The 26313-nt window shown below is 48.5% G+C and overlaps 1 protein-coding gene across 2 annotated transcripts in view; it reads left to right on the forward strand.

Annotated features, from left to right (window-relative positions):
* grm8a (glutamate receptor, metabotropic 8a) overlaps nt 1-26313 on the forward strand; it is a 135406-nt gene that overhangs the window by 41539 nt on the left and 67554 nt on the right. For both annotated transcript variants that reach the window (XM_086058246.1, XM_086058245.1), the window contains exon 3: nt 21032-21248. In XM_086058246.1, coding sequence (XP_085914372.1) covers nt 21032-21248 — 217 coding nt within the window. The remainder of the gene's footprint in view (nt 1-21031; nt 21249-26313) is intronic.

Below are 26313 nucleotides of genomic sequence, written 5' to 3' on the forward strand. Positions count from 1 at the left end.
TGGAGTGACTCATTCTTCCAAAGGCAGGGATGTCAAATGTGTCTTTGGGACCCTCGCAGTCCCGTCTTTCACGGAGGACGTACCTTGAATTTGGTTTGGAGCAATCGTCCGTAAAAATTGGGATGTTTGTGAGTTCTTGTCCCAAAAGTTACCGTTTATCTCAAATCCTAAGTAAGGATTCTTCCAGGGTTCTCCACATCTCTAACCCGTCTTCACAAAGGGTCTGTTTGATGACCCCACCTCTCAGCACGCGTCCTGGTTGAACGTCATCGGTGGACGGATCCACATGACTTTGACTCTGGACTTTGCTTTTTTTTGAGCTCGCTGTAATCGGTCTGCCACAGACGGCCCCGAAAGCGTTTGAGTTTTTCATCTCCTGATAGTGCAGCCGATATCTTTACTGTGTTATTAGGTATCGGCGTGTACTACAGACGATCTCCTTGCGGTTCCTTTGTGGGATCGGCACGCGTCCAACCCGAGCGCCTTCAGAAAGCTCTTTGATCGGCGCTGCTCAGAATGCATTCTCGTCTGTTCCGTCCCAAACGATTCCTATTTGGATCCGTCCTCGTCTATCCTGACCGTCTGTCGCTCAACCACATCAGACGGCATCGTCTCAAGTCCCTTTTGGTTCTTCCGTTGTGAAGGACTCACTTGAACACAAAGACAAAATCAAACAGTTCTTTAGGGGAAAGAATAAGGACATTATTTTTCTGAAAATAACACTCAAGTCCGTGTGTGAGCTGCGTGTGATCTGTAGCGCGTTGGTGCGTGTACACGTGCGCAGTCAGCGAGCATATGCGAACGCGTGTGTGTGTGTGTGCGTGTGCAGGTGTGTTTGCACGAGGCAGATGCACGGAGACGTGCAGTAGCTCTTGACACTCTGGCGGTTCTCATGTAACCTTGTAAGACGCTTTGTTGCCTCCCTTCGGCCATCTTCGGCCATCTTGCCATCTGCTCGGCGTGACATTCAGCTTCAACACGTGTGCTATTTATGCGGCGCTCATGCTATCTTTAGGACGTTGTCTCGGGAACACTTCGTCGACGAAGCAACATTTAGGGTCTAATGAGGGTAAGGAAATAGTCCAATGTTAGTTTTCACACTTTGGGAGTGAAAATCTATTTGCAGGAATGCCAAGCGAATGCGTCAGCAACAAGCGGCACCGAGCAGGAGGCGCCAAGACGGCAGTGGCAAATTGAAGAAAATCCACATACCAATCATTTAGAACGTGAGCTGATCGTTGTTTGCAAAATGAACTCCCAAAATGAAGTCCTACTCTAAGCTGAACATGTACAAATACATTGAAACATCGTGTAAAGCAGCACGAAGCTGAATTGGAGCGATATCGTTGCTTCAGACAAGCAGTAACTCATTTTGAGTGCATCGTTCGCGATTGCCATGTCGCCGTGATGCATCTTCTGTCAACACGAGGTTGCGCGCGTTATGACGTCACAATTATGCGACACTACCATAGGAGAGGGGAGGGGTTGAGCAGTTGGGCACAACTTGAGCCAAAAACACAAAAGGTGGCCCAACGCGGCAAGTCTATTATTATCGGCGGATTTTTTAATGATCTGGTTTATCCATAGGACGTCAAATTGGTTGATAATTGCTGATTATTATCGGCCACCGATATTATCGCGCATCCCTAATTTGTGTGGCTTTGCTAGCTGCAAGCATTCCAAAGTCTTCCAACTAGCCAGTTAGAAGCAGGTGCGACAACAGCACACCTGAAAAGCGCGCACAATCTGCACATTATTATAATGAAGCGCTCCCTCGCTCGCTCGACTCAGTCATGAATATTGATGGCAAAAGGAGCAGGAGGACAAACCCGACTCCACAGCGGGGGAGGCTCAAGATCTCGCAGATGAAGTTGGTGTGTGGGGTGGGGGGGGGGGGGGGCATTGGAAGCTGACTTTGCCGAGTCGGCACAATGTTATAATTAGTATCTTCGATTGACTTATCATAAATATTCATGCTCGAATGCGACCAGGTGCTTGTGAGGAGACAATAGAAGTTTTCTCAGCCCCGCTGGTTCTGACCCGCCCAGCAATATTCCACCGCCACAAACACGGTGCATTCATTCATCATACATGCACCGGCAGGTAGAAACGTTTTCCCGACCTTGACCCTCACTCAACCTGTCCGCAATGAGATGCGCAAGTGCGGTCGGACGACGACTCCGAAACCGCAGCATGTGCGTGCGTGCGCGCCGAAAGGTCTGTCGCACAAGTGACTCATCTCCGCTTATTACAATTCTGCACGCCGCCTTCGCAAGCCATCCCCAAAGGTCCGCCCCCTTACAGGCAAAGGCGTGTAAATCATCTGCCGGCGTTTTGGCACAGCCAGATTAGAACGCCAACCGGTGGTCAGAAAGTCTCTTTTACTCGCCCATTTGTTATCTTGAAATCAACGCAATCTGCCACCTTCGACTCGCATTGCTGCTCCGTAACTTAACACTGAAATATTCAATCATTGTTATTGCAGGCTTACTTTGCTCTATTGTGCCGAAATGAGAACTCATTTTCTTGTCATCTGTTTGTAATGACGATTTGCCGGCAAATTGTGTGACGTGATTCATCTTGAGGACGTACCCGCAACCTCCCTTCCTGCTGCAGGGCCTCCTTTGCAACGACGACCCGCTCGCTCGCCGCACTCAATCAACACAAACGTAAATGTGCAATGCCGAGCCTCGCTAAGTGAAAGCGATACTTTTGTGTTGCGGAGGAGACGCTTTGAGACTCGGGATGTTAACTTAAGAACCTCGTTCGGACTGAATGGCAGCAAATTCGGTCAGCGCATATTCGTCATCTCATTAGCTCACAATTGTCCTCTGAGCCTTCAACTTATATATATATATATATATATATACGTTTTGGAGGGAATGTGTAATATGGTACGCAGGGGCAGTTATCACCAAAAATGTGTAATAATACAATAACAAGCAAACGTTCTTTTTTTCCCGGCACTATTAATCACAATTTGGAGTTGTTTTCGTGCGTATGTCACACACGGCCAATCATTTGTTTGGCGATGACGTCCGGCGTCTCATCACGAATGGCCTTTTGTCGCTGCGCTCGTTCCATCCAAATGCAGCAGCTGCGAGTGATTAACTTGAGCCAGCGCGGCCTGGCGGTCGTCGTAGCGGTGCGTCCGAACGGCGCTTTGCAACGAGCGCTTGCTTGCGCTGCCAAGTGCGCTGATGTGATTACAGGCCTCTGACACGGGGACGACGCCGTAATGTCGGACGGCATTGAATTACACACCCGGTCGCAGGCCACGCACCTGCGGCGCCCGCGGCGAGGTAAATCTTTTTTCCCCTTCAAGTGCAACATTCCTCGAAAGATGTTATTTGTGGCGGGAAGAGAAAGGTGCGCGCTGGCGTCCATTTATCTCCCGGGAGGCCGTGCTGAAGGTGCTCATCGGGCTGGAACCGCACTCACCCAGTGACATCTTCATCCCAGGTGTCATGTTTGTGTGTTTGTTGTGTGCTGTTGCAACACACAAGGACATTTGTTGGGCGCAATTGACATCATCTCCAAGTCGAGGGCCAGAGGTGGCAAATCCAGGTCCGGAAAGTAAAAACTAGCTCGCTAGCTAGCTAGCAGGTAAATGAGCGCCCGGGGAGCTAGCTAGGGAGCTCACTCGCTAGCGACTGCCACCTCTGGCCGCAAGCGTAACTGCAGCATCCGTGTCAGGCTCGTAAATTGTTTCCGTTCCAATTTGCAAATATTCACAATGTGGGCGCTTCCATTTTTTCCATTCCCCAAATTCACGTCTTGCCCCCAATTCCCTATTTGGTCGCAGCAAATAGTTTCCCAATATATAACTAATCATACAAATGTCGCATCGCCGGACTTCGGACCTTAAGAAGTGAGCTTGGCAGAAAATCTGGTGTCGGGCTGTCTGGATCCCGCCTGTCCGATTTTGGCCGACGTCGCGACGTCACGACGTCACGACGTCACGACGTCACGACGTCACGACGTCACTGTAAGCGCACGTTTGCGTGGAAGCGGCGCGCGACGCCTGCAGTGACACGAAGACGTCCTCATCACATTCTCTGCGGGAAGCCCCTCCCCCCGTTGGCGGCGTGTCGTCTTCCACATGAATGAAACATGTGCGATTCAATATTCATTTCGAGCGGCATTTTGGTGACGGCGTCGCGGCCTGCATGGCGAGCGCGTCCTGCGCGTTCGCCGCTTGTGATCACACGCGACGTGTTCCGTCTCGCTCGGCGATCAGCGTGCCTTGAATTATTTGTGCTGTTGCTGAAAATCTCCGCAAGCATGTGACAACAATGGCGCCGGATGTTCAAACGAGACCGGTTGTTGCTCCGGAGTTCTCGTCATCCTGGCGGAGAAAAGTTTGAGGAGGTTAACAGAAGAATATCAATGATGATGTGGAAAACCGCCCGTGTAGTTTCAACTTTCTTAGTTGGCGTGCGTGCGTGCGTGCGTGCGTGCGTGCGCGCGCGCGTGCGTGTTTGCTTTAGGGCAAAGCATGGCTGAGAATTCATCTGCATGACACAATTCAATGAGGCTCATCGATTGACCGCGCGCGGCCCGAGGCCTGCCGAGGTTAGGCCAAAGATACTTGCCGCTTTACGTCCTCGTTGACACGTTGCGGGTTTGGGCAGAAGCGTTGCGGATCAGACCGGACAGCGCTGTTTAGCCACCCATAACGTTATATATTTATATACTGTAGATGCACATCACTCTTCTAAGGCTTTGGGCTTTATCGTGTTACGGCCGGAAATCTTTTTCGATGGCGGTTCCCGACATCGCAGACTGCGTTAAAGATTCAAGGAGGACAAAACCTTCCCCAGCCAAGCAACCAAATTCTCCCAAAGCGTCTTTAAGTCGCCGCCGTTGCGTCATCTCTCCCGTCTCTCCTCCCTTTGCCTTAAGACGGATGACTTGCTGACTTTCCGTGATTTCTGTCAGTCCGTCTCAGTCCGTCTGTCAGTCTTGCGAGGGACAATCATACGATGTCCGTCATGGGATGGCGCTTTTTGACGGAGGGACGTTTCGTCTATCGGTCAATCTGTCTCTTTGTTGGTGAAGAGGGATGCAAATGTGATTGTGGGAATTTGCCGTCACTGAGAATGTACTAGTTTCCTTTTTGCTCATCGATGGCCAATCAAAAGATCACAATGGCAGTTGACTTGTTCCAATGAATATCAACTTCCAATTTAAAGTGTGCATTTTTCTTACGCTACGATGACAATAAAGATTCTATCTAAGGTAACCTTTTTAAAAATGTATCAAGCATAATAGTTCACGTGAAGTTATTAAAATCTCATATCTGCAGTAAGCGTTCACACCAAATAGTCCAGTGGTGCGTTTTGGTTTTTTTCCGCAGCGGCCATTTTGATAGACGCTAACAAATAAGGACATTAAGGACACTATTGCACTTTAAGAGATTTAAGTGCGAGTGGTCAGGCTACTTCCTTTTTCAAAATAGTTTTAATACCCTTGAGGACATTTTACTTGCCACTTCAGCCAATACGAAACATTGTTATAAATATTTGGAACAAATTTGGTGATTCGATCAAAAGAGTGGCCTGAGTGTGAAACCTTTATGCGGTCTTTAAGTCCAGATTGTCCTCAATTGGCGAATGAAGTCCTACTTTTGAATATTAATTTCATGTCCGGGCCTCGCGTGTTGATTTTATTCCGAATTCAAAACACTCAAATCATCTTTCGCCACTCAAATGAACAGAAAAGAAAAGAAATGTCTAACTTATATAAAAACAAGATGGCGGTGACTCAAGAAGCTGTACACGGTTTCCGTTCAAATACGCGTCGCTTAAAGGCTGCTATGATAAGCGGTGACATTTTTGCTAGCTTATTAGCCGCTCAATCGTGTTAGCATTAAGCGAGCAGACTTTTGTGGAAGCACACAACAGTTCATTACTTTAGTTTTATCTTTAACTCGACCCGAACTTCACCCGCGAGTGCCGTTAAACACATTGTAGCCTATTTTGGGGGAAAATTGTACGTACCTGAAGTGGACGCAAACAAATAATTGGCCACGCGAGGACTCGCATCTGAAAAATGTGAAGTTTGTGTTTAACGTGTGCCTCACATTTTTGCTCACTTTTTTTAAACACCTTCTCAGGTAGCAATATGCAAATGTTGTCTTCCTTTCACGTGCATGCGGCACATTTCGCACCTTTGCTCTCTGTTGTCATATCACGTTGTGAGTCTCCAACGTGAAATGATCCTTTGTTGTGGTCTCCAACGTGGAGGTTTTCCGAAGAGCCTGCAACGTATTGAGAGGACATGTTTAAGTCATCGGCCGATGTCATGAAATATACATCTGGACATTAAGGCCGTGGATCTGCTGAGATGTGAAGGAGGCAGAGATGCACGTGCACGCGCACGCGCACGCGCACGTTCTCGCTTGCTGGAGGTGTTGCGCCGATCCGGCTTATTTGGCCGGCGTGATGGATGGAACCGATTGCGGCGCCGCAGAAGGTGTTGCGGAAATGTGTTTGGAAATGCTTTGCGGCCGCGCCGACCGCGTTCGCCCGAGAGTCAGTGATGTGACGCCATTGATGTGACGTCAGTGATGTGACGCCATTGATGTGACGTCAGTGATGTGACGCCATTGATGTGACGTCAGTGATGTGACGCCATTGATGTGACGCCATTGATGTGACGTCATTGCGGAACGCCGCCTCAGCGCAATTGACCGATTGGTGGCAGGGAGGAAAGGTGCGCAAAAGCGGCCGTCGAGGCGGCGTCCTGATGAGATGTGACGGCTGCACACGTACGCCGCCGGGCAGATTGACGAGCGTGCACGTTTTGCGTCCACCGATTGCAATAGCGTGCAAAGTGGGGACCGTTAATAGTTGGTCACCTGCGATATGCCGCGTGCCGGCAAAGCGAGCGTTCCACATTCAATTCCGCCAGCCGATTTGACTTTTTCCTTTCTTTTTTCCTATGGCGGACAACGAAAGATGACTTGGCTGGTTTGGAGCAGCTCGTGGTCGCCTCAGCTGGACTGCGACTTACGAGAGGAGGATTTGCCAATTTAAACTCTCAAGACTTTTATAGCTGCAAGAAAAAGTGCACAAGAGTCGCTGAATTCTTTCGACGGCGTGGAATTGATTCATCAAAACGTGCTAATGCGTCCGTTAGAAGTCGTGTTCTGTCTAAGCAATAAAGATGGCGCCAGGTGTGCAAAGTGGAGCTTTAATGGCCGCCCATGAGGAGGAACGCGTCTTCTTCTTTTCCTCGGAGCTTTTCCCTTCAGGGGTCTCCACAGCCAATCACTTGCCTCCGTCGAACCCTGTCCATCCTCTGCATCCTCTGCATCTTCTGCTCTCACGCCGACTTCCTTCATGTCCTCTTTAACGACATCCGTAAAGCTCCTCTTGGCTCCTCCTCTCGACCTCCTGCCCGGCAGCCTTCTGCCTGTCTCTCCTCTGGACACGTCCGAACCATCTCGGACCCCCCCCCCACCCCCCCCCCCCCCACATGTGCTGTCCCTCTGATGTTCTCATTCCTGATTCTATCCATCCTGGTCACGCCCAAAGAGAACCTCAGCATCTTCGGCTCCGCCTCCTGTAATGAGGAACGAGTACAAAGGGTTCATTTGCATGCGGAATGGAAGAAAGTGTTTCACATTGATATTATCCTTTTTTTAATCCGTTTTTAATTATGTATTATCTGTTTTTACTGCCAGAATCATGAATAGGCAAAACAATAGTTGACCTCCTTTCTGAACAGAAAATGTGCCTCTCTCTCTCTCTCTAATTATAAAGCTAGTCAGCTCACTAACAGGTAAACGAGCACCATGGTAGCTAGCTAGCTAGCACCTGGAGCTAAAGCCAAACGGTGGCAGGGTTTTTACTTTCAGGTACTAGCTAGCTAGCTAGCTAGCGCCCATGGTCTATGGGCATGGTGTCGCAGGTAAACGAGCACCATGGCAGCTAGCTCAGAGGCTAAAGCCAAACTGCGGCAGGGTTTTTACTTTCTCGACTTGGATTTGCCGCCTGTGCCGGCAATTCCACCTCGGACGTACGGCACACGTGGGCTTTCATTGTCAGATCCTTCAGGCAATCGCTTGCCTGTTTGATAAGAGGTCGCTTGAAGGTCGACAGTTGTCAAGAACTTGCGAGAATTGTTGGCAGCGCGGCGGGAGGGAAACACGAGAAATGCATGTTTTCACACCTCTTAAGCTAAAACAATTTGCCGTCTCTGATCTTCCGAGGCGGCTCCTTTTTCAACTGCCGCTGCCGCATGCGCGGGAGAGTTAAAGCGCCACAAAAGAAGGCGACAGAGCGCCGCCGCGCCGCGCGCAAAATGTGTGACAGGAGAAGAAGATTGTTAGCAAGATGCGAATGGAAGGGGAGAAAGTGAGAATTGGTGCGAATGGGGGTGTGTGGGGGGAGCAACACCTTTAGCGTGTTGAGTGGAGGCTGGTGTCAAAATGGAGGCGCTCACTTGCGTCATTGCGGAACCTGAGCTGCGCGGCAACGATCGGTCGTTGCCGCGCAGCTTGTCTCTTCATCTGAGGACATTGCGGACAATCGAGTGAGTTTTGCGGCAACAGCCTCGGAAGCCGTCGCTGAAGAGCTGCTTTTTTTTTGATACGCATCGCAGAGATGCTGATTATTAATTCACTGCCCTCGATTGTCAATGATGTTTTTTCAATACGGATGGGCGGGAAAGCATCCGATTCTGCTCCACTGGAAAAAAAAACTTGGAAACAACTTTACTGACTTAATTCCCCATTTTAGAAGCAACAAAGTTGGCGAGTCCATGGGAGAAATGGCTGCATTTTGTGCAACCTCCCTTTTTTCGACTCTTGGTTATTAAAAAAAAATGCATAAAGGAGAGCGTTTATTCTGTCATTTGCTAGATTCAGTGAAGATGTAATCACGGAACACAATATGAACACTCCGATGACACAACGATGCTGCATCCTCTGTTGATGAACTCAAAATCTTACTGATGAAAGAAACGGTCCCTTTGCCAATAAAGTTGAATCGACACGTCTGATTATGAAGGACAGACCAGATGAGATTCACATCGCAACACATCAATGCCAAAATCCGATTGGACATTTCCGTTCAACTCACAAAATGAACTTTAAAAAAATGTCTGCGAACTCCACTTGTGAAAAATTCAGCCATTTGTAGGCTTGTTGACACTCGGGGCTCCCTTATACAGTCGAGGCCAACCAATTAATCAACCAGACGATTTAATCTGCCGATATTAGTTAAAAAAAAAATGTTGTTGATTTTTGACAACACATTTCAACACAAGACACACAAAACATACATAAGACATTGAACCTACCAAAAAAGGCAAATAATCGGCCTTAGGTTAAACAATAACTATTGGACAAAGTATCGTAAAACAATCGCATGGAAATTATATCTGAAATGTTGAACGCATTAAGGGACCAACATTTAAATGTTTTTGTCATGATGTAATACTTAAATGAATCATTTGATGAATTGGTTTGGAGAATTTTATTTTGCCAAGAATCGGAATCAGAATCGACCTCACAAAAGGAGTCAGAACCTGCTGGATCAGTTTGGAAAAGCAATCAACACCTGAAGTGTGAATACTTTGCAGTTCGGCGTGTTTGCAACATGTCCCATGATTTTATCACTACGTAATCTGCACGGCGGCTGGCGAGGGCTCCGAGGACAGGACGGCACAGGACGGCACAGGACACCCGCGGGGATGCAAGGACGGAGGTGCAAATAAGCCGGGCGAGGAATAAAAGCAGGAAGCGATGGCGGGGGAACAAAACGGCGGAGATGAAAAGGGAGACGAGGTCACGTTTGATGCGCGGGACTTTTTTAGATTAGCGGCGAGCAAATATATTCCGCGATACATCAGATGACTTTTTAATTAGCAAGAGGAGGCGATTCGTGCGCGCGGCCGCTTTATAGCTTCAACGGCGGATAAACTCTGAGCACAAAAGGGATCGTCTCGGGAAAAGGTTGCCTGGCGTAAAAACCAGCCGGCGACAGGTTGACTCTGAATGGCGCCGTAATAATAATTGCCCAAAGTGCCAGTCGTGTGCTGTGAGGGAAAATGTCAGCGCTTATTAATTAAACACTCGTCAGGAGTCGCGCAAATGAGTTAACCTTCGGGAAACACGGGACTTTTTTGAAAACAATTTGCAGAAAGAAAGATGAGCCGGCGCGGCGGCGCTCGTCCTTTCGCTCGATATCTTTGCCGAGGTGACGAAACCCAAGTGCGGCGGATGGCGAGGTTGTGGAAATGGGAAACATGAAAAGACAAGTTTGAGCGCAAGCCAAAGTAATCGAGCCACTGAAAAGAGATGAGATGGAGAATGCGAGCGGCGAGGGAACGTTCGGCCGCGCAAGTTCAAAAACAAACGGGGAGAAGAAATGCCACGAACGCAAAAATGTGTTGCAGAATAGAAAGCGAGGAAGTTGAGGTGACGTCTTGGAATTGGCCCAAACAAATTCAGCATCCAATCGGATTTGTGCGATGTTGCTCGCATCTTCTCGGGATTGCGATGACGGATTAAGCAACGTTGCGGCCTCGCTTCGTTTCTTTGCTTTTACTCAATTTGCGTTTTATCTGCAAAACGAGACCATTTTTTACTCACCTGACTGTCATCTCATTTGTCACATGGCACAACGCCGTTCCGTCCCCTCATCCGTCCCCTCACCCGTCCCCTCATCCGTCCCCTCTCTTCATTTTGTTGCCTCCACTTGCGTGTATTTCATCCGCGTGCGACTTCTCGCCGACATTCATCTCCATATTCGTCCTCCCTCGAGCGCTTCTCAATTACTGCATCGCTTCCACATCCCACCTTTTTGTCTCTTTTCAAATCTTTCATCATCTCCCCGAGAAGAGACGTCCCCCCCCCACCCCCCGATCACCACCACCACCTATGACGTAATACATTTATCTTTTTCCGTCATTCTTTATAGCATGCCCCCCCCCCCACTTTGCTCCTCCCACGCATCCGCTTTCATTAACAGCCCTTTGAGTGTTTTGTCACCAGCAACTGCTTTTGCGGTGTTTGCCGAGGCCGCCATGTTGCCCGCAAGATGACCCCAAAGCATCGTTGACTGAAGCCCACCTACAATCACGGATGGACCAGATTGGTCACTACAGGGTCCACAAGCAAGAAGGGATTGGGGGGGGGGGGGGGGTCGCAGGTCTGACCGGTTGGCGTCAGGGCCGCGCACAACAATTCATTCATGGTATTGATCTTTGCTTCATTTTGAAATTGCAAATCTGCATCTTCAAAAAAACAAGCAGCATTAATTGTGCTTCATTCGAGTGACTTGTTTGGTTCACATAAATACATTTTCTTACACATCTTACAGTGTACATGTACAAGTTTACTGATGAGTATTTTCTAAATTTGAGTAAAAAAAAAAAAAAAAAAAAGGCAATCATCAATTTATAGATTTGTATCTGGATTAATCGTCATCGCATCGAATCGTAACCTATCAATCGTGATACGGACTGAAGTCGCCAGCTATTACGCAATTCTCACTTCTATTATATCCGCCATTTTTTATTCTCCACACTTTTTCCCTCATCATACTTCCAATTGACACCGTTGCAATTTCCTCTCGCTTCCCAAGTTGTTGCCTTCCGGGGTTCAAGTTGTCTGATTCCACATGACTTCCAGTATTTGCACAGTTTAAACTCAAATATCAACTTTGCCGCATTCGTTTTCAATGGGACGGCCATTTTCAATTTCCCGCTTCCATGCATACATTAATCATCGTCGCCAGCTGTCTGAAAACGCGCATTTTCCGCATTCCCAAGCAATTGGTCTCGTTCAAAGTGAATTCCGATGAATCCTTAGAATCGGTGTCGTGCGTTTGCGTTCTCTCATGCTGCCCCCCTCCCTTATAGGAGCATCGTTTGGGATTGGTTCTTTGTCTTGCCCCTTCCTTACGATTTTCTTTTTCTTGGACGAGAATCACGGCACGTTCTGGCGAACGATCGGGTTCATGTGCCGTCTCCCTCTGCTGGCCTTTTTTTTCAATTGGATTTTGTTGCGCCGTTCTCTTGACGAGTGCGATGACAAATTGGATTTGAACCTGTTTCATATTTTGGCCTTGAAAAGGTCTTCCTGCGCTTCCTCGGAAGGACTCCGGGTGGCCTCAACTGACATAAATGGAGTCATTAGTTTGTTATTTTTCCAGCAATCTATAAAGCTTCGTGCACGATAACATTTGCGATCCGCTTGAGCGCTTTTTATTCTGCCGGCTCAAAAGTAATAAATGCTTGGCTCGCTCTTGTTATTACGATGCTGCTGCAAAACCAAGATGGCCGTTAGAAGCATTAGCAACGTGTCAACGTGTGACTCAAATAGTGCGCAAGGAGGCGTGTTGCTGGGTTGCGAGGCATATTCGGCAACAAAATTGCTCCCCTAAAAATAAAATGGCAGCGCTTCCCCGGCGAGCGCGCGGCGCAGATAACGAGGCGCTCCGCCGACAGTCTTGACAGCGTCGTCCCCGCCGGCTCCAGAGAAGGGCCGCGTTGCCAGAGTTGCTCTCTTTAATGAAGCCTGTTGCGGAACGTAACGGAGGGGGGGGGGGGGGGGGGGGGGGGGGACGCGCGCACGACGTTGCCCTCTTTAAAGGCGGCGCGAGGAAAGTTGCAACAGAGAAGTTTGGCTTCAGTTCATATGTTGTTCGGTTACGCCATGGCAACCCACGAAGGCGGATCGGTCCTCATTTTAATCCCAGATTGCCACTTTCTGCGTCCGACTGTTGCCGGTGAGGCCCCCGCCGGCTTTCTCAAGTTGGAATAGCCCAGCAGCGCAATTTACACTCAGGATTTCATCTTTCCAGGCCCAGAGCCAGCGAGAGAGCGAGCGAGAGAGCGAGCGAGAGCGAGAGAGCAATCACGGCCGTGCTAACGCTCAAATTGCTGCCTTTAAAGCGCCAGCTGTTTGCACGTCCTTTCGAGGACGAAGGGCGGGCGGGGGGGCGGATGCTCGGCCCTCAACCGCAGCCAAAAAGAAATCATTTCAATCAGTAACACACGCTTGAGTTAAGTTAGTCCAAAGTGAATATCTTGAGTTCAATGAATTCCAAGTGAGGGATTCCCTGAATTCCGTTGATCCAAAGTGACACCAAACCAAAGTTTTCCGTTTCATGGACTCACAAACGTCATATATTGACTTTGGACGAACTTTATTCAGCCGCGTGTTGCCGATTGAAGGGAGTTGGCCAACAATGAAGCTTGTAATCTTAAATTTTACGTACACTCCAAAAAGAGAGTTGTTGAACCAATTTAAGATTACAAATGGAGTTTAATGCTCCCGTCACATCGGCATAAAGGAAGTTCCGCGTTTTTATTCCATTTCCAAGCCGGGCTTGTTACACTAAAAGGTGTCCTCATCGATTTCGTATGGATCGTATTTCATCATAAATGAGGCTCCGGAATCGTGTGACTGAGCACAATTGAATCGTCCTCCCGACACTCGCCTGATCGTCATCTGGTTTCCATCTGCAAAGCGCTGCTGCGAGATTATTAATTTTGCTCTGACATTTGGTCGCACGTCAGGACAGATGCGGCAGCGTCACGCGCGGATAGCGCCGTGTGTCGAGTGCTCATGTTGAACGCGGCACATGCCTGCCTCGCGCCTGCCTCGCGCGCACACGCACACGCACACACACACACGCACTGTACATCGATGCACGATTGCACGCGCACGTGGAGATTTTGTTTCACGGCGGGGAGGAACAAAAAGCCAGAGGAGAAGCAGCAGGTGGCCGGCTTGGATCATGAAGAGGGGCGTGGCCATCCTGTGCGCCCGCCGTGCACATTGTAACGCACGCGGGCCGATCGGCCATGGATGGCGCAGCGGGTCGGCAAGAAAAACACACACAAAAAAAACCAAAAGAGCAACAAAAGGATTGTCAGTCCACGGATTCACTTTAGTAGCCAAAAGAAACGGCGCCACCGTGCGTTCCAATAATCGGAGGCTTCTACGGCATCCAAAACATTCACCTCCGAAAAAGTGCTACACGTGCACACAAAAACAAAGAAGCGCCACCTCGTGGCCCGGCGCCACATTGCAGATTGTTACATCATGAAAAAGCGGCCCGGAACTTACTGACGGTCCGCCATCATTTCTTTCAATACTTAAAAAAATATATAATTGCAAAGTTTTCAGGCATTCAAAAATACATCCCAATTTCCCTCTATGATAAAAGACATTCCCAAACGCAAACAAGTTTAAAAAAAGGTAAAAAAATATTCCAAAATTGCCAATTCACAGAAATCGGAGTCAGAATTTGCACATTTTTAACATTGTCAAGACAACCAGCCATAAAATGTTGAAGAACGTCACACAAAACCAAATATTCTGCCGAATACAGCACGACAATATCGTGATATGGCGATATTAAAACGGCCTCGATATTGTCGTCGCCATGTCACGATATTAAATGCAGCACTTTTTTTATATTGCCACCATTTCATGCTAATTGTATCGCGAGCTTCACACGGTGTTGATATCGCATCGCGATGTTTGGATATCGTTCCGGTCCTCCAATGCGAGCCGCGGCCAAGCCAAAAGCGTGCGTTTGAGCGCACGCGGATTCCATCGGGCATTGATCACGAACATCGTCAACGACGTCCGACGGCGCCGCACGCCGACACGCGCCGTTGGACGTCACGCAAACGAACATGCAAATGAAATGCGTGCAAATTCATCAGTGGTTAAAACGCTTCAATAATCGAGAGCTTTACCTTAATATGTGTTTGTTGTTGCAATCTATGAAAACAAAATCCATGTTGCAATGTTGGCTCATGCATTTTGCGTATCGCAAAGACACGCAAAATGGAATCGGATGCTTTTATGGCCGCGTCGCCATTCGTCGCACTGCAAAATATTTATGGGTGGGGGGCGTTGGGGGCCCGGGATAAAAATGGGGGAAGTCCTGAAATTGACGACGGCCCCAAAATGATCTTCCAAAAGAGAATGATGGGAGTCGAGCGGGTCTTCGTACGATGCGCTCGCCTTCGTTTCCCACCCGTGACCTTTTTCTCTGTTTCTCAGCAGCAGGTGCAGATTCATCACCTCGGCCGTAAATTGTTTCCCGATAAGACGGAGCAGCCTTTAATAATGTTCCTCTTGAAATTCAAATTGACCCAGGCGATGAGTTGCTATCACAGCGCTGTGGGGAGGGGACCCCCCCCCCCCCCCCCCCCCCCGGACGCCAAGCGTTCCGTGTCGCCGTCGTTAATTCAGTGTCACCCCGAGCACGTCACCCCTGGGGCTGCGTGACATCTTCAATTTTAGCTCCGGCCTCGGCGCTCGAGCGCAATGTCACGCGACTGACACTTTGTGCTATTTGGGTGCAAAAACAGCCATTGTGATTTCCAATACCATCGGCTAGTTATTTGAAAGGAACGCAATCCAACAAATATATAATCAAGAAAATGAAGTCCAATCAGTAAACTTTACAGGCAAGTCTGAATTGACAGCTGCGTGCCTTCAGTGACGTGCCGCATGTCGTGCCATGTTCGCGTTTCCATTGGACTTGTTCAGGGCTGAGCGGTTACCATGAGAGAGATATCAACGCAACACTTTTTTTATATGTTTTATTGTGGGCAGTTTGAGGCACACCATCTTGATATGGCCCACCTGTAAGGTGGGATGGATTATTTCGGCTAAGGAGAAGTGCTCACTATCACAGATTTAGACTAGTATGTGAACAATATTTGAGAAAAATGTCGCTATATCACCAAAAAATGGGAGCAAAAACAAAAGTTCATATTTTTGTTGAGAGTATAAGCAGGAAGAGGCAAGTTTATAACGACTGTAACGTCTTTGATGATTTCTCTAATCCGACCTATGGCAGTTCACATCCAATGTTGACATTAAGCTCGTAGACTTAAATATGCAAAATGATATTGTTTGGTTGTGCATTTTGGTGTTCAGCATAAAATGTTGTATTCAGTTTTACAGAAAAACTTCAATCGGGAGTGACAAAGATCCTGGGTTTGTCCTAAAACGCATCCCTCGCAAAAAAATACAAGCAAAAAACAATCAAACAAAACGAATCAAATAACAAAAAAGTCAGGTTCACTGTCAGCTTCAGTCAACCTCGAACATTTGATAAAAAACAGACGAGGAAGAAAGACGAGAGATTATTTTTGCTCGCGAGGAGAACGGACAGAGATGTGCAAAGATTACAATCTCCTGCCCGCTCTGAGACGCTCTCCGCCGAGTCCTCTTTTTAATAGGTTGTTCCCTATTTACACAGATGTTGCTGCTCTAAAGGGGAGGGGGACACACAGCAGCAAACATCGCGGATACGAGTCTTTGTGCAGATAATAATACAGACGTGTCTTTCTTCTGGACTGAAGTTTTCAACAGTTTCAGCCGCTTCCCACGGGGCTCCGCTCTCCTCACAGATGATTCCAATTCACATCATTCAAACACGTTTATACCGCTGAATGAATGCTTCTAAGAGTAAATATGGAATGACTTGTATGCATTTATGCTAACATTCACTTGTATTGTAAAGAGCAGGATAAGAAGGCTCGAACTTAGTCGAAAGGAAAAGTTGAATCAAATAATCAAGTCGCTTGAATTCGGGTCTCCGTCCTGGTTGTAAAGAAAGAAAGAAAGAAATCATTTTACAGACTAACCCAATTAGGCCACAAATGAGGCCTTTTTGTAAATTCTGTGCAAACGCTTCCTTTACGCGGTGTAAACAAACGGCGTATTGTTGTGCACATTTTAGCACATTTTGAAATCAAAATCATCCTTCGCAATGGTTTTGGTTTGGTCGATTTTTGTATTATTATTTCTTGGTAACATTTTGGGCCGTTTTTTTGTTTCCTTTTCATTTTTGTTTTGTTGGTTTTATTATTATTATTATTATTATTATATTGATAATTTCTCACAATGTCAAAAATGTGTTCGATTCTTGTGAGTTTCCATTTTTGTATATTAAAAATGATAAAAAAAAAAAATAGTACTTGCAAATCAAATGAAAACAATCCAGAGTCGTCCACTGCTTTTCGATGAGCGGAGAACGTCATTTCACCGACTCAGACGGCCATTTTGATTGGTGCCATCGGCTCGTAATAGTCAATAGATTGCCACCCGGCTTGGGCGAGCAACGCTAGCAACAAAACAAATCCCAGATGCGACTCGTCCTGAGTGTTAAATTCATGTACAAAGTGTAAAAGTAAATAGAATACAAAGTGTCCGAGTTTCAAAAATCGATGAATCGTAATTGCTGTCATTTGAAAAAGCCGACTTTCTGTATCTCGAAGGTTTTGACAAGACGAGTGTTGCAAAACGAGCGGCGGCTCGCGACCAACGCGGGCTCGTTGAACGGCGTCCATCGCCGCACTCGAACCAGGAGTGCATCCGTAGATAGCGTTGAAAACCGATCGATCGGCTCCGATTTCCTTCGTTTTGGAGGATCGCGATGGGCCGATCGATCCCTTCAATATAAAACCGATCTTTTCCAGCCGTCTCGTCTCCGTCCTCAGACGTCTGCAAAAGTCGGTCCTCTTCTTCAAACAAAGCCTTTGTGTTATTTCCCGGATATCGTTCAACGTCCCTCATTCCAGATCCTGTACATCATCGTTTGCTCCTCCATTTTTTCCCCTCCTTTTGTTTGTGCGCGTCCTCGACTTCCCCTCACATCTTTCCTCTCTTTTATTGCCTCGTTCTTTTTGTCTCCTATTAAAAGTTTCCCTCTTGTTGTTTCTCTTTCGTCTCACGTGCTGCGGTCGAACCCAGCTTTCTTTTTACCCCACGTTTTCCTCTCGCTCTTTCTCTCTCTCATATTTTGCTTATGTGCATGTTGATGGAAAAAAGCAAAGTAAAAAAAAACCAACGCAGCGATTGCACCCGCCGCCTCTTCTGATGCGGCGACGGGTGCAATCGCGGGCCACCAGCAAGCGCAATAAACGGGAACGTCAATGTTGTTTAGCAGCAAATAAAATCGGCAAAGGAAGTGAGAAAGCGGAAAGTCAATTCCTGCGTTCTGAGCTCGGAATCAATGTTATGTAGTCACATTATTTAATTTGACCTCCCTTTGGATTCAAACCTGCAGCTGTAAACTGGGCTTGGTAGTTTAAAGAGCTTTTGAAATCGTGTCAGGATGCGATCGTAAATGCGGAGCAACAGCAACGACGTGCGTACGCTATTGATCGGTATTGGCTCGTTTATTGGCTGGATTTCGCTGCAAATGTTCTGCGGCAACACTTGAAAACAGACGGCAACGCTTTTAAAAGTTCCCACCAGTTGACGTGAACGACACTTGATGAGCAACGACGTCCCCATCACGTGATTTTCTATTTTTTGCATCGGTCACTTGACACGCGATGCGGGAATAAAAAACCAGGATGCAAATTCATCTGCTGTGTTGAAGAAGATTCATTCCGAAAGTGGATGTCCAATCCCAGCTCGGACTTGCCTGCTGAGTGCCCCCCCCCCCTCCCCAATTAGACCCTGAACCCATCGCCGGAGTCTTGTTCCCAGCAATTAAAAACAACAGCAGGTGAGCCGTCCTCGTTCTTGGAACTCGACTCAATTAAAACAAGTTGAAAAACGGACGCTCGACTCTGCTTTCCTGCTTTCGATCATCGTTTCTCACAGTCTTTTTTTTTTCCCTCAACAATTGAGTACATCATAAACATTCCATCCATCAGATTCTTTGATGACGTTGTGCATGTTTGTGCTTTTTTAGTAGTTCGTGGCTTTGCTTCCATTTCTCTGCAAAATGTCTTTTTTTGCAATTTTGTTCAGCTTTGACACTTGAATTGGTACAAAATGGACACGTTCCAAATCAGCTCTATTAAAATGTAGTTGCCAAAGTAAGTAAAACAATGAAATGAAAAGATGCCCCCCCGCTACCCAACTGACGTGCTCGAAAACAGGAATGTCCCAAATGTGGAATTGCTGCAATCGGCAGAATTGCCTTCGTGTAAATATAAGCAAATAAAAACAGTCCCAAATGAATACAAACCATCGCGATGACGCTTTCACGTGACACCGGCTGTCTTTAATGGGGGTGCAATTTAGGGGGGTTAATTAGCGCCGCGCCGAGGCCATCAATCAGGCTCAGGCTCAGGCGGGCACTTCGGGCACGACAGATCCATTATTGCGAGATGCGCGCACGCACACACATTACAATACAGGCTGCGTCGGCTTGAGAATGTCACATGCTTCCTCACGCCGAGAGATTTTCCGCAAAGAGCAAAATGGGAGCTCGCATTTCCTCCATTTCAGCGGGACATTTCAAAAGGAGACATTTCAAAAGGTCGCTTTCGTCTGAAGGGTCCCGGATGGCGGGAAGCGGACCGAGTGCAGTTTGCTGACATTTCTCGCCGCTTCTTCGCGGCCATCTTATGCTGAATTGGACTGCGAGAAATCCGGCGCCGCGCAAACGCCAGCGATTTTGAGGACAATCGCAACATCATTGGAGATGTTTAAATGCAAAGGAATGTCGCCAGCGCTAATTGAAACACTTGCTAAGCAGCAGCACGAACATCCTGGTTCTTCTTCTGTCACGCACACACATATTCATTAGCGCAAATGGAATTATGGGAGGATTGGAAGTTTAATCGAATTCTCCCGGCGGTGTGACGGAACCGAGCCTTTCATTTCCTTGACGCTAACTCACAACTCACTTTGGAGGCCGAAGACGGAAACGCTCACTTGCGTCTCGCATTCCGACATTGCCCACTCGGCGTCCGTCCGTCCGTCCGTTATTTGAACCACTTATCCTCACGAGGGTCGCGAGCGTGCTGGAGCCTATCCCAGCTGTGTCGGGGCAGTCGGCGGGGTACGCGCTGACGTGGTTGGCAGCCAATCGCAGGCCGCGCGCAGACCAACAATCATTCATTGTCGGCTCGACGTTGACAAACGGCGGTTGCGATTTTTCAGGAGGCGCCGAAATCAGTCTCGTGTCGTCGTTCTGACAAATTGGATCTTTTCAGTGCGTGCGCGCTTTGCATTTCTGACATATTTGCAACGTTATGAATCTGGTTAGGCAGTGAGAAATAAAGCAGCGCCTCTTTGCATACTTCTCCACCGTGTGTGCTTTTGTAAAAGCGAAAATAACAAAAGATCAAAGTGGCGAGTTCGCGCGGGTCGCTGGGTCGCATTTGCGCCGCTCTTGTGAACAGAGAAATATGCGCCGTTATTTCCTCTTTGAAATGGATGCGTGTCTTTTTGCGCCGAGTGCGAGAGGACAAACCGAACAGACGAGATGCTCATTAACATGCGTGAACGCACGGCCATCGTTTCGCCGATCGTTTTGGGTTTTTCGCCGTCTGTGGCCCCGATGAATGTTACGCATCCTCAATATCAGCAGCGCAGACATCGTTGATGTTGTTTGCAGCGGATGTGACGCGTGTTGCGTACGCGTCCCCGATATAAGTTGCCGCCGCCGCCAAAGACGGAGGTGACACACGAGGTATCGACGACCTTTAAAAAATGCCAACGTGCGGATGCAAAGTGGCAGGCGGGCGCTTCACGTGTGCCGCTAAAAGGGAATCAAGACGTCGCGCAACGGCAATTTGGAAATGTTAGCAACACGTCCTTCAATCGCTTAATGTCATCGCCGTCCGTTGGGTTGTGCTCAGCACTTGGCAACCTTTTCAAGCGTGTGTGACGACGGCTGACACTGAAATGTAGCTTTGCCTTAAACTGCCACTGAACTCTTACTTGGCAATGAATGCTAATGAGACGGCCATTTTGTGTGTGCGTGCGCGCGTCGGCCAGCGCGCCCCTTGATGTCCCCTTGCATCAGCGGTAAAATCAATCTGCCTGTCAGCCGTCTAACGCGTTTAGCAACCTTTAACGTCACATCTACCTGCGTGCGTGCGTGAGATTCAGTCATCGCTCTCTCCAAGTTGTGGTCTTGTGCGACCTCTTTGTTATTCCCAAATTTTCTTCGTCTCCCCCCCCCACCTTATAAAGCCAACGCGAGGCGGGCCTCCCGTCAGGACGCCTCGGAACATCGCCATGTTTTTTTTTCCCGACCTGATTCCTCTCGCTCTCCCTTTTCCGTCTCTTCAGATCCCGCAGATCAGCTACGCCTCGACGGCCCCCGAGCTGAGCGACAACACCCGCTACGACTTCTTCTCCCGCGTGGTGCCGCCGGACTCGTACCAGGCTCAGGCCATGATGGACATCGTGACGGCCATGGCGTGGAACTACGTGTCCACGCTGGCCTCCGAGGGCAACTACGGCGAGAGCGGCGTCGAGGCCTTCGTCCAGATCTCGCGGGAAACTGGTAAGTCGTTTCCTGACGGCTGACGTTGCCGTCAAGTCACGAATCTCATCACGAAGCGCATCAAAGCCCGGAAACCGGAAAGACCGGAACAGGACCAAAAATGGCCAAATGAAAAAAGAAACAAATCCAAGTGAAAATAAAGCAATTGACCAAAAGCTCTTTTTAATTAATTAATTAACAATGCATTGAATTGATGAACCAACGCAATGTAATGTTTCAGATTGAAATCAGGTTTATTTATATAAATAATATCTAATCTGCTCGTCTGCTGGTCGAGTCTTTTCACTGTCCGCATCGAGCGCATTGCAGAGGCGGGACAAAAAGAGCCAATCAAACGAGAGCGGACGTGGCGTCACGAAAGCAGGACGGATGCGTGCAAGAGCGGCGCGTGAATATGAAAGATATGTTCACAAGTTAAACAGCGGCAGGTGGGAAAACATGCAAACAGAGACAGTCGTGAATGAATGATGTCATCGTTGCGGTGAAAACGCGATGATTGGTGGCGTCGTAAGTGTTTTGATGTCCGACATGTTCTTGGAAACGGTTCAAGCGAACGTGGCTTCTTTTCAAACAAATGCGTCTCAGGCCGTCAATTGTTGATGGCTTGACGAGTTTCTGGTTATTTCAAATGTAAAATGTAAACAAACTCTCGTCTTTCCCGCGTGACCTTTCGATTGTTATAATGAGAAACTTCTGGCGCTGAATTGTGACGTTGCTCACAAAGAATATGAAAGTAAATACGAATTTGTAAGACATTTGATTGGACGGTTTGTCTTGAGACGCTCGCTTTCAACGGCTGAGTGACCACACCCACTTTCCTTCCTTCAAGAAAGTGGGTGTGGCTTGACAGGCTATCGGCGTCGAGCGTTTGAAGCGAAATTGTTTACCGACATGCCATCGAAATGCATTTGCAGTCGTCGATTCCAAGCAGAATTGTTTTTATTCTTCAAATCGCGGGATGCGTTCTTGACGATCATCGATTCAAGTTGAAAGTCGTCGTTGACATAAAGCGGATCTTTCTCATGCATGCGCTCGCGGCGGACAATGTGGCGCTCTAATGCGGCCGTGTCGGCGGACCCTCATTTTTGTGGCGGAGCAGGGGCAACCCCTGCCAGACGCCAAAGCGCGTCCCGCGGCGCCGCTTTAGCAACGCTCATCAAATGAAGAACAGCGAACGTCCACAATTGCTTGTGACGACGTGCGGTCGCGGTCGATCTTCGTCGTCAAAGCTACAAAAGACGTCATCACAAGCAAATCTCTGAATTGACTTTACAAGGAGTTTAAGGACTGTTTTGCTGCATCACTGCGGCAGCGCTTCCAAAATGTGCGCAAAGCTGATGCGGAATGTTTATTTCTGTGTAGCAAAAGGTGAGTAAAGATGAACGCGTCGTCGCGTCTCTTTTCATCCGGAAGCCTCACAACCCAAAATAGACGCGCATGGAAACAAATGCAATCCAGGCCATTCCCATCACTTATCCCAGTGACCCCCCCCCCCCCTTGCCCCCCCCCCCCCATGTCAGTGTGTTCAGCTGCATCATATTTGATCACGCGTGTATTTAAAAGCAGCGAATGGACGCAATGAAGTGTGTCGTGTTAAGAGCCGATTGACTCCCGCATTAAGCGAGCGAGTGGCGAAGGTGAGAGAGGAAGCAAATTGCATGAGAGGAAGCGACACCTTAAAAGGGACGCGTGGCGCCGCCAGCCTGTTTCTTTCATGCGTGACGTCCCTGCGGAGCGTCACGCCGCCTCGCATCGGCTCGTGAAATGCGCCAAGTGATATTGACGGATCCCAAATGGGTCCGACCGGCGTCCTTGTCTTATTGGAAAACATCACTTTGGGCAAACATTGGCTGACGGACGAGAAGGCTGTCTCGCTCTCTCGCTCGCCCTCTCGCTCGCCCTCTCGCTCTCTCGCTCTCTCGCTCTTCTTCTTCTTGTGTGTGCGGGACCGCGAGAGCGCATTTCCGACTCCTCCCCGTGTGCATGTTTGGCGCCGGCTCGCCTCGGGCCTGCGAGCTGCGGCAGTCAGCGCATCCGTGTTTACCGCCGTGTCACGTCAGTGTGTGTGTGTGCGTGTGTTGGAGGAGTCAGCAGATCGTGTGCCCCCCCCCCCCCCCCCCTCGGAGAGAGTGTGTGTGTGTGTGTGTGTGTGACATGCTGTGTCAGCAGTCGGTCACTTGTTTACGCTCCACACGTGAACACAACGAGAGAAAATGTCGCTGATGGAGTCGAACAACGCTTGAAAAAACCTCCGCTAATTTAAATGTGATTCGCCAAAACCTTTTTTTTTATTTGCAGTGTCTGTTCAGTTTCAGAAGCTAGATTGCGGAACCCGGTTTCAATCCAGATCGGATCCAGGTTACTGTAAATGCATCCAATTTGTGGCTCTCGTACCCTCACGCAGCGGCTCAGCTAACTTGTGGTGAGAGGTCAAAGTTCATCCTGAACTAGTTACCAGCAAGTCACTGGACAAAACAATCCACACTTTGGCACAATTTTGAGTCTTCGGCCAATCAAATGCGAGCTTCACTTGCAATCCCAAACTGTTGTTTCGGCGAACGTCACACTTTTTCATCCCGAAATTCGATAATATGAAAGTCTTGTGAGCGCAGCCTCTTAAAATGGAAAGCATCGTAACCCGGATGCACGGCACCCTTGGCTGGGAAATCAAACCCACAACCTTACACTAACGCGATAGATACAAAGGGTAGACGTCGTTTTTTTCTTGGCGATTCCTTTGCGATTGCGGCGCAACGATTCCTGCCCGCTGAGGCTCTCGGCGCGCTAATGGCAAGCAGCCATTTTAATTGGCGCGCCATTGTTGACGCTCGTCCGCGAGCGTGTTTGCATGCTAATGCCGTAAGCATGCTGTCAATGTTCGGGACCGAGCGAAAGTGTTGCCGATGCAGTCGTCGCGAACATCTGCATGCTGTGGCGGCGGCAGAGCGCCATTCCAAGCGCCGTTCCAAGCGCCATGTCCTACTTCCGCGTGTTGCCGCCATGCTGGACTCCCTCGAGGAGCCGCTGAGAAAAAGTTTGGCGCAGCTAATTTTTCAGTCCACATGACAGTCAGCAAAAAAACGTGTGTTTAAAAATGACTGCTGAAGGCGCAAAGTAAAAATAGCTTGACTTGATGTTGGCGCATTTTGGATTCTCAAGTTGGAGCAGATGTTGCTGCATGTGGAATCTTTTGTAGGTCGTTATTTTGTCTACGGCCGCGTTTTCCATAAAGCGACGTGAATTTTGCACGAGTGGGATGAAAAACGGTTAGAATGTAAATCGCAGAAACTTGTTCCTAAAAAAATGGAATCCTGATCTGATCCAAAAGTCGACGACGGCGTGTTAGGGTGACGAGTGTATGCAAATTTCAGAGGGAAAAAAAGGTGGCAAATTAGCGAGAAAAGACCTCAGGAGAAATACGCGTAGCGTAGCATAGCGTAGCATAGCGTAGCATAGCGTAGCCGTAGTCTAAGGCGGGATTGGTTGCTGGTTAATGGGACGCTGGTTGTAAAACGAAAAGGCAGGATGGAGACGGAAAGTCGTCACACGCGGCAGCGAGAGTGCCAACACTTCCTGATCCCGTCAGCTGACTCACACCAACCAATCAGAAGCTAGCATACTTATAGCATAATAAAAAATAAAAATAAAAAAATAAAAAGAAGCTAGCATACATGAGGTCAATGCAAGTGAATGACGGAGAGCAGCAGATTCCACACATCGACTTAGATACAAAACAAAAATACCAAAAATGTATAAATGCGTAATAAATAATAATTCTGGAAACATAAACGTCCAAGTAAATGCTCGATGCTCAGAGTTTGGACGTTCGCAAAGCGACGCGTCTTTTGTCGCTGGCCGCGCGCAACGTTTCAAAGTGCGAATGCTTAACATACGATTAATCTCTGCTAAAGCAATTTTCCTTATTTGAAAACCCCACCAAAAAGTATTGGCGCGAACATGCAAGTACTTCGCCACGTGTATTTCTCGCAAGAGTTTTTTACGAGTTATTTTTTCTTGCAAGTTTGGCGCTTAATAAAGTGGCAAATTGGCCCGTTTTCCCCCCCTGGAATGTTGCCCCGCCCTCTAGAAACAAATCATTTTTCATTTTCATTTTCATCCGTGGCCCTAAAACGCCGTCGTTGATTACACACGTGGTCGCCATATTACAGTTTCTTGCGGAGGAAGCCGTTCTGGATCAGGACCAAAACTGGACCTGCTTTTAGCCTTTGATGTGTCACGGGGTTGATTGATTTGACATTTGAGAAATCTGCCGGCCTTGGCGGAGGTCTGAGCTCTTCAAATGCAGCCGAGCTTCTGTCCACGCCGCAGATGAGCTGCTTTTGCCTCTCGCGCTCGAACCCTGCGCGAATCGGTGAGAAACGCACCTCGCTGGTTCTGAAGCGCTCCGATCCGAGGAGGCGTCGTGGTTCCGTGTCCTGCTCCGTCAGCGGCCGCTCGCTTCTCGACATCGCGTCACCTCGCGCTTCAAAGCGCTGATAATTCACTTCCCGTCTGCGATCTGCGGCGCCATTTCTCGAACGGAGCAGCGGCGCTCATCTGCGGCGTCTCTTTAAATCCAGGGCCGAGCGGATGCCGTCTGATTTCGTTGCCCAGCGAAAGATGGCGGTGTTGCAGCGGGCGACGCCCCCTTCCTGTGACCCCCCCGCTGTGGAAACGGATGCGTTCGGGCGCTCTGGCTCGGCTGCGCCGCGCAGAACAAATGGAACGTTCAAATGGGCTTGAAATAAGGGAAACGCTCTTAAAACAAGCCGCGACCTTCTCTGGGCTCGCAGCAGTGTCCGCGCGCGACCCACATCGGCGAGCTGCGGGTTTTGGCCGCAAGGAACCGCACGCCGTCGGCGGCGGCGGCGCTGGGAATCCCAACAGTCGACGACGGAGGCAAGAAAATGAGAACATAATGAATCATTCATGTCCAGATTAATTTCATTAGTTCTCGGGCTCCGAGCTAATCGGCCTTTTTCACAGCGCCTTGCAGCGCTTCGTCGCTTTAATTTGCCGTTCGGTCTCGTGCTTCCCTTCACAAAGTCCGCCGTCTTTCACTTTC

The sequence above is a fragment of the Leptonotus elevatus genome, chromosome 17, assembly GCF_054856555.1.
Source record: "Leptonotus elevatus isolate MCC_2025b chromosome 17, RoL_Lele_1.0, whole genome shotgun sequence".
Lineage (NCBI taxonomy): Eukaryota > Metazoa > Chordata > Actinopteri > Syngnathiformes > Syngnathidae > Leptonotus > Leptonotus elevatus.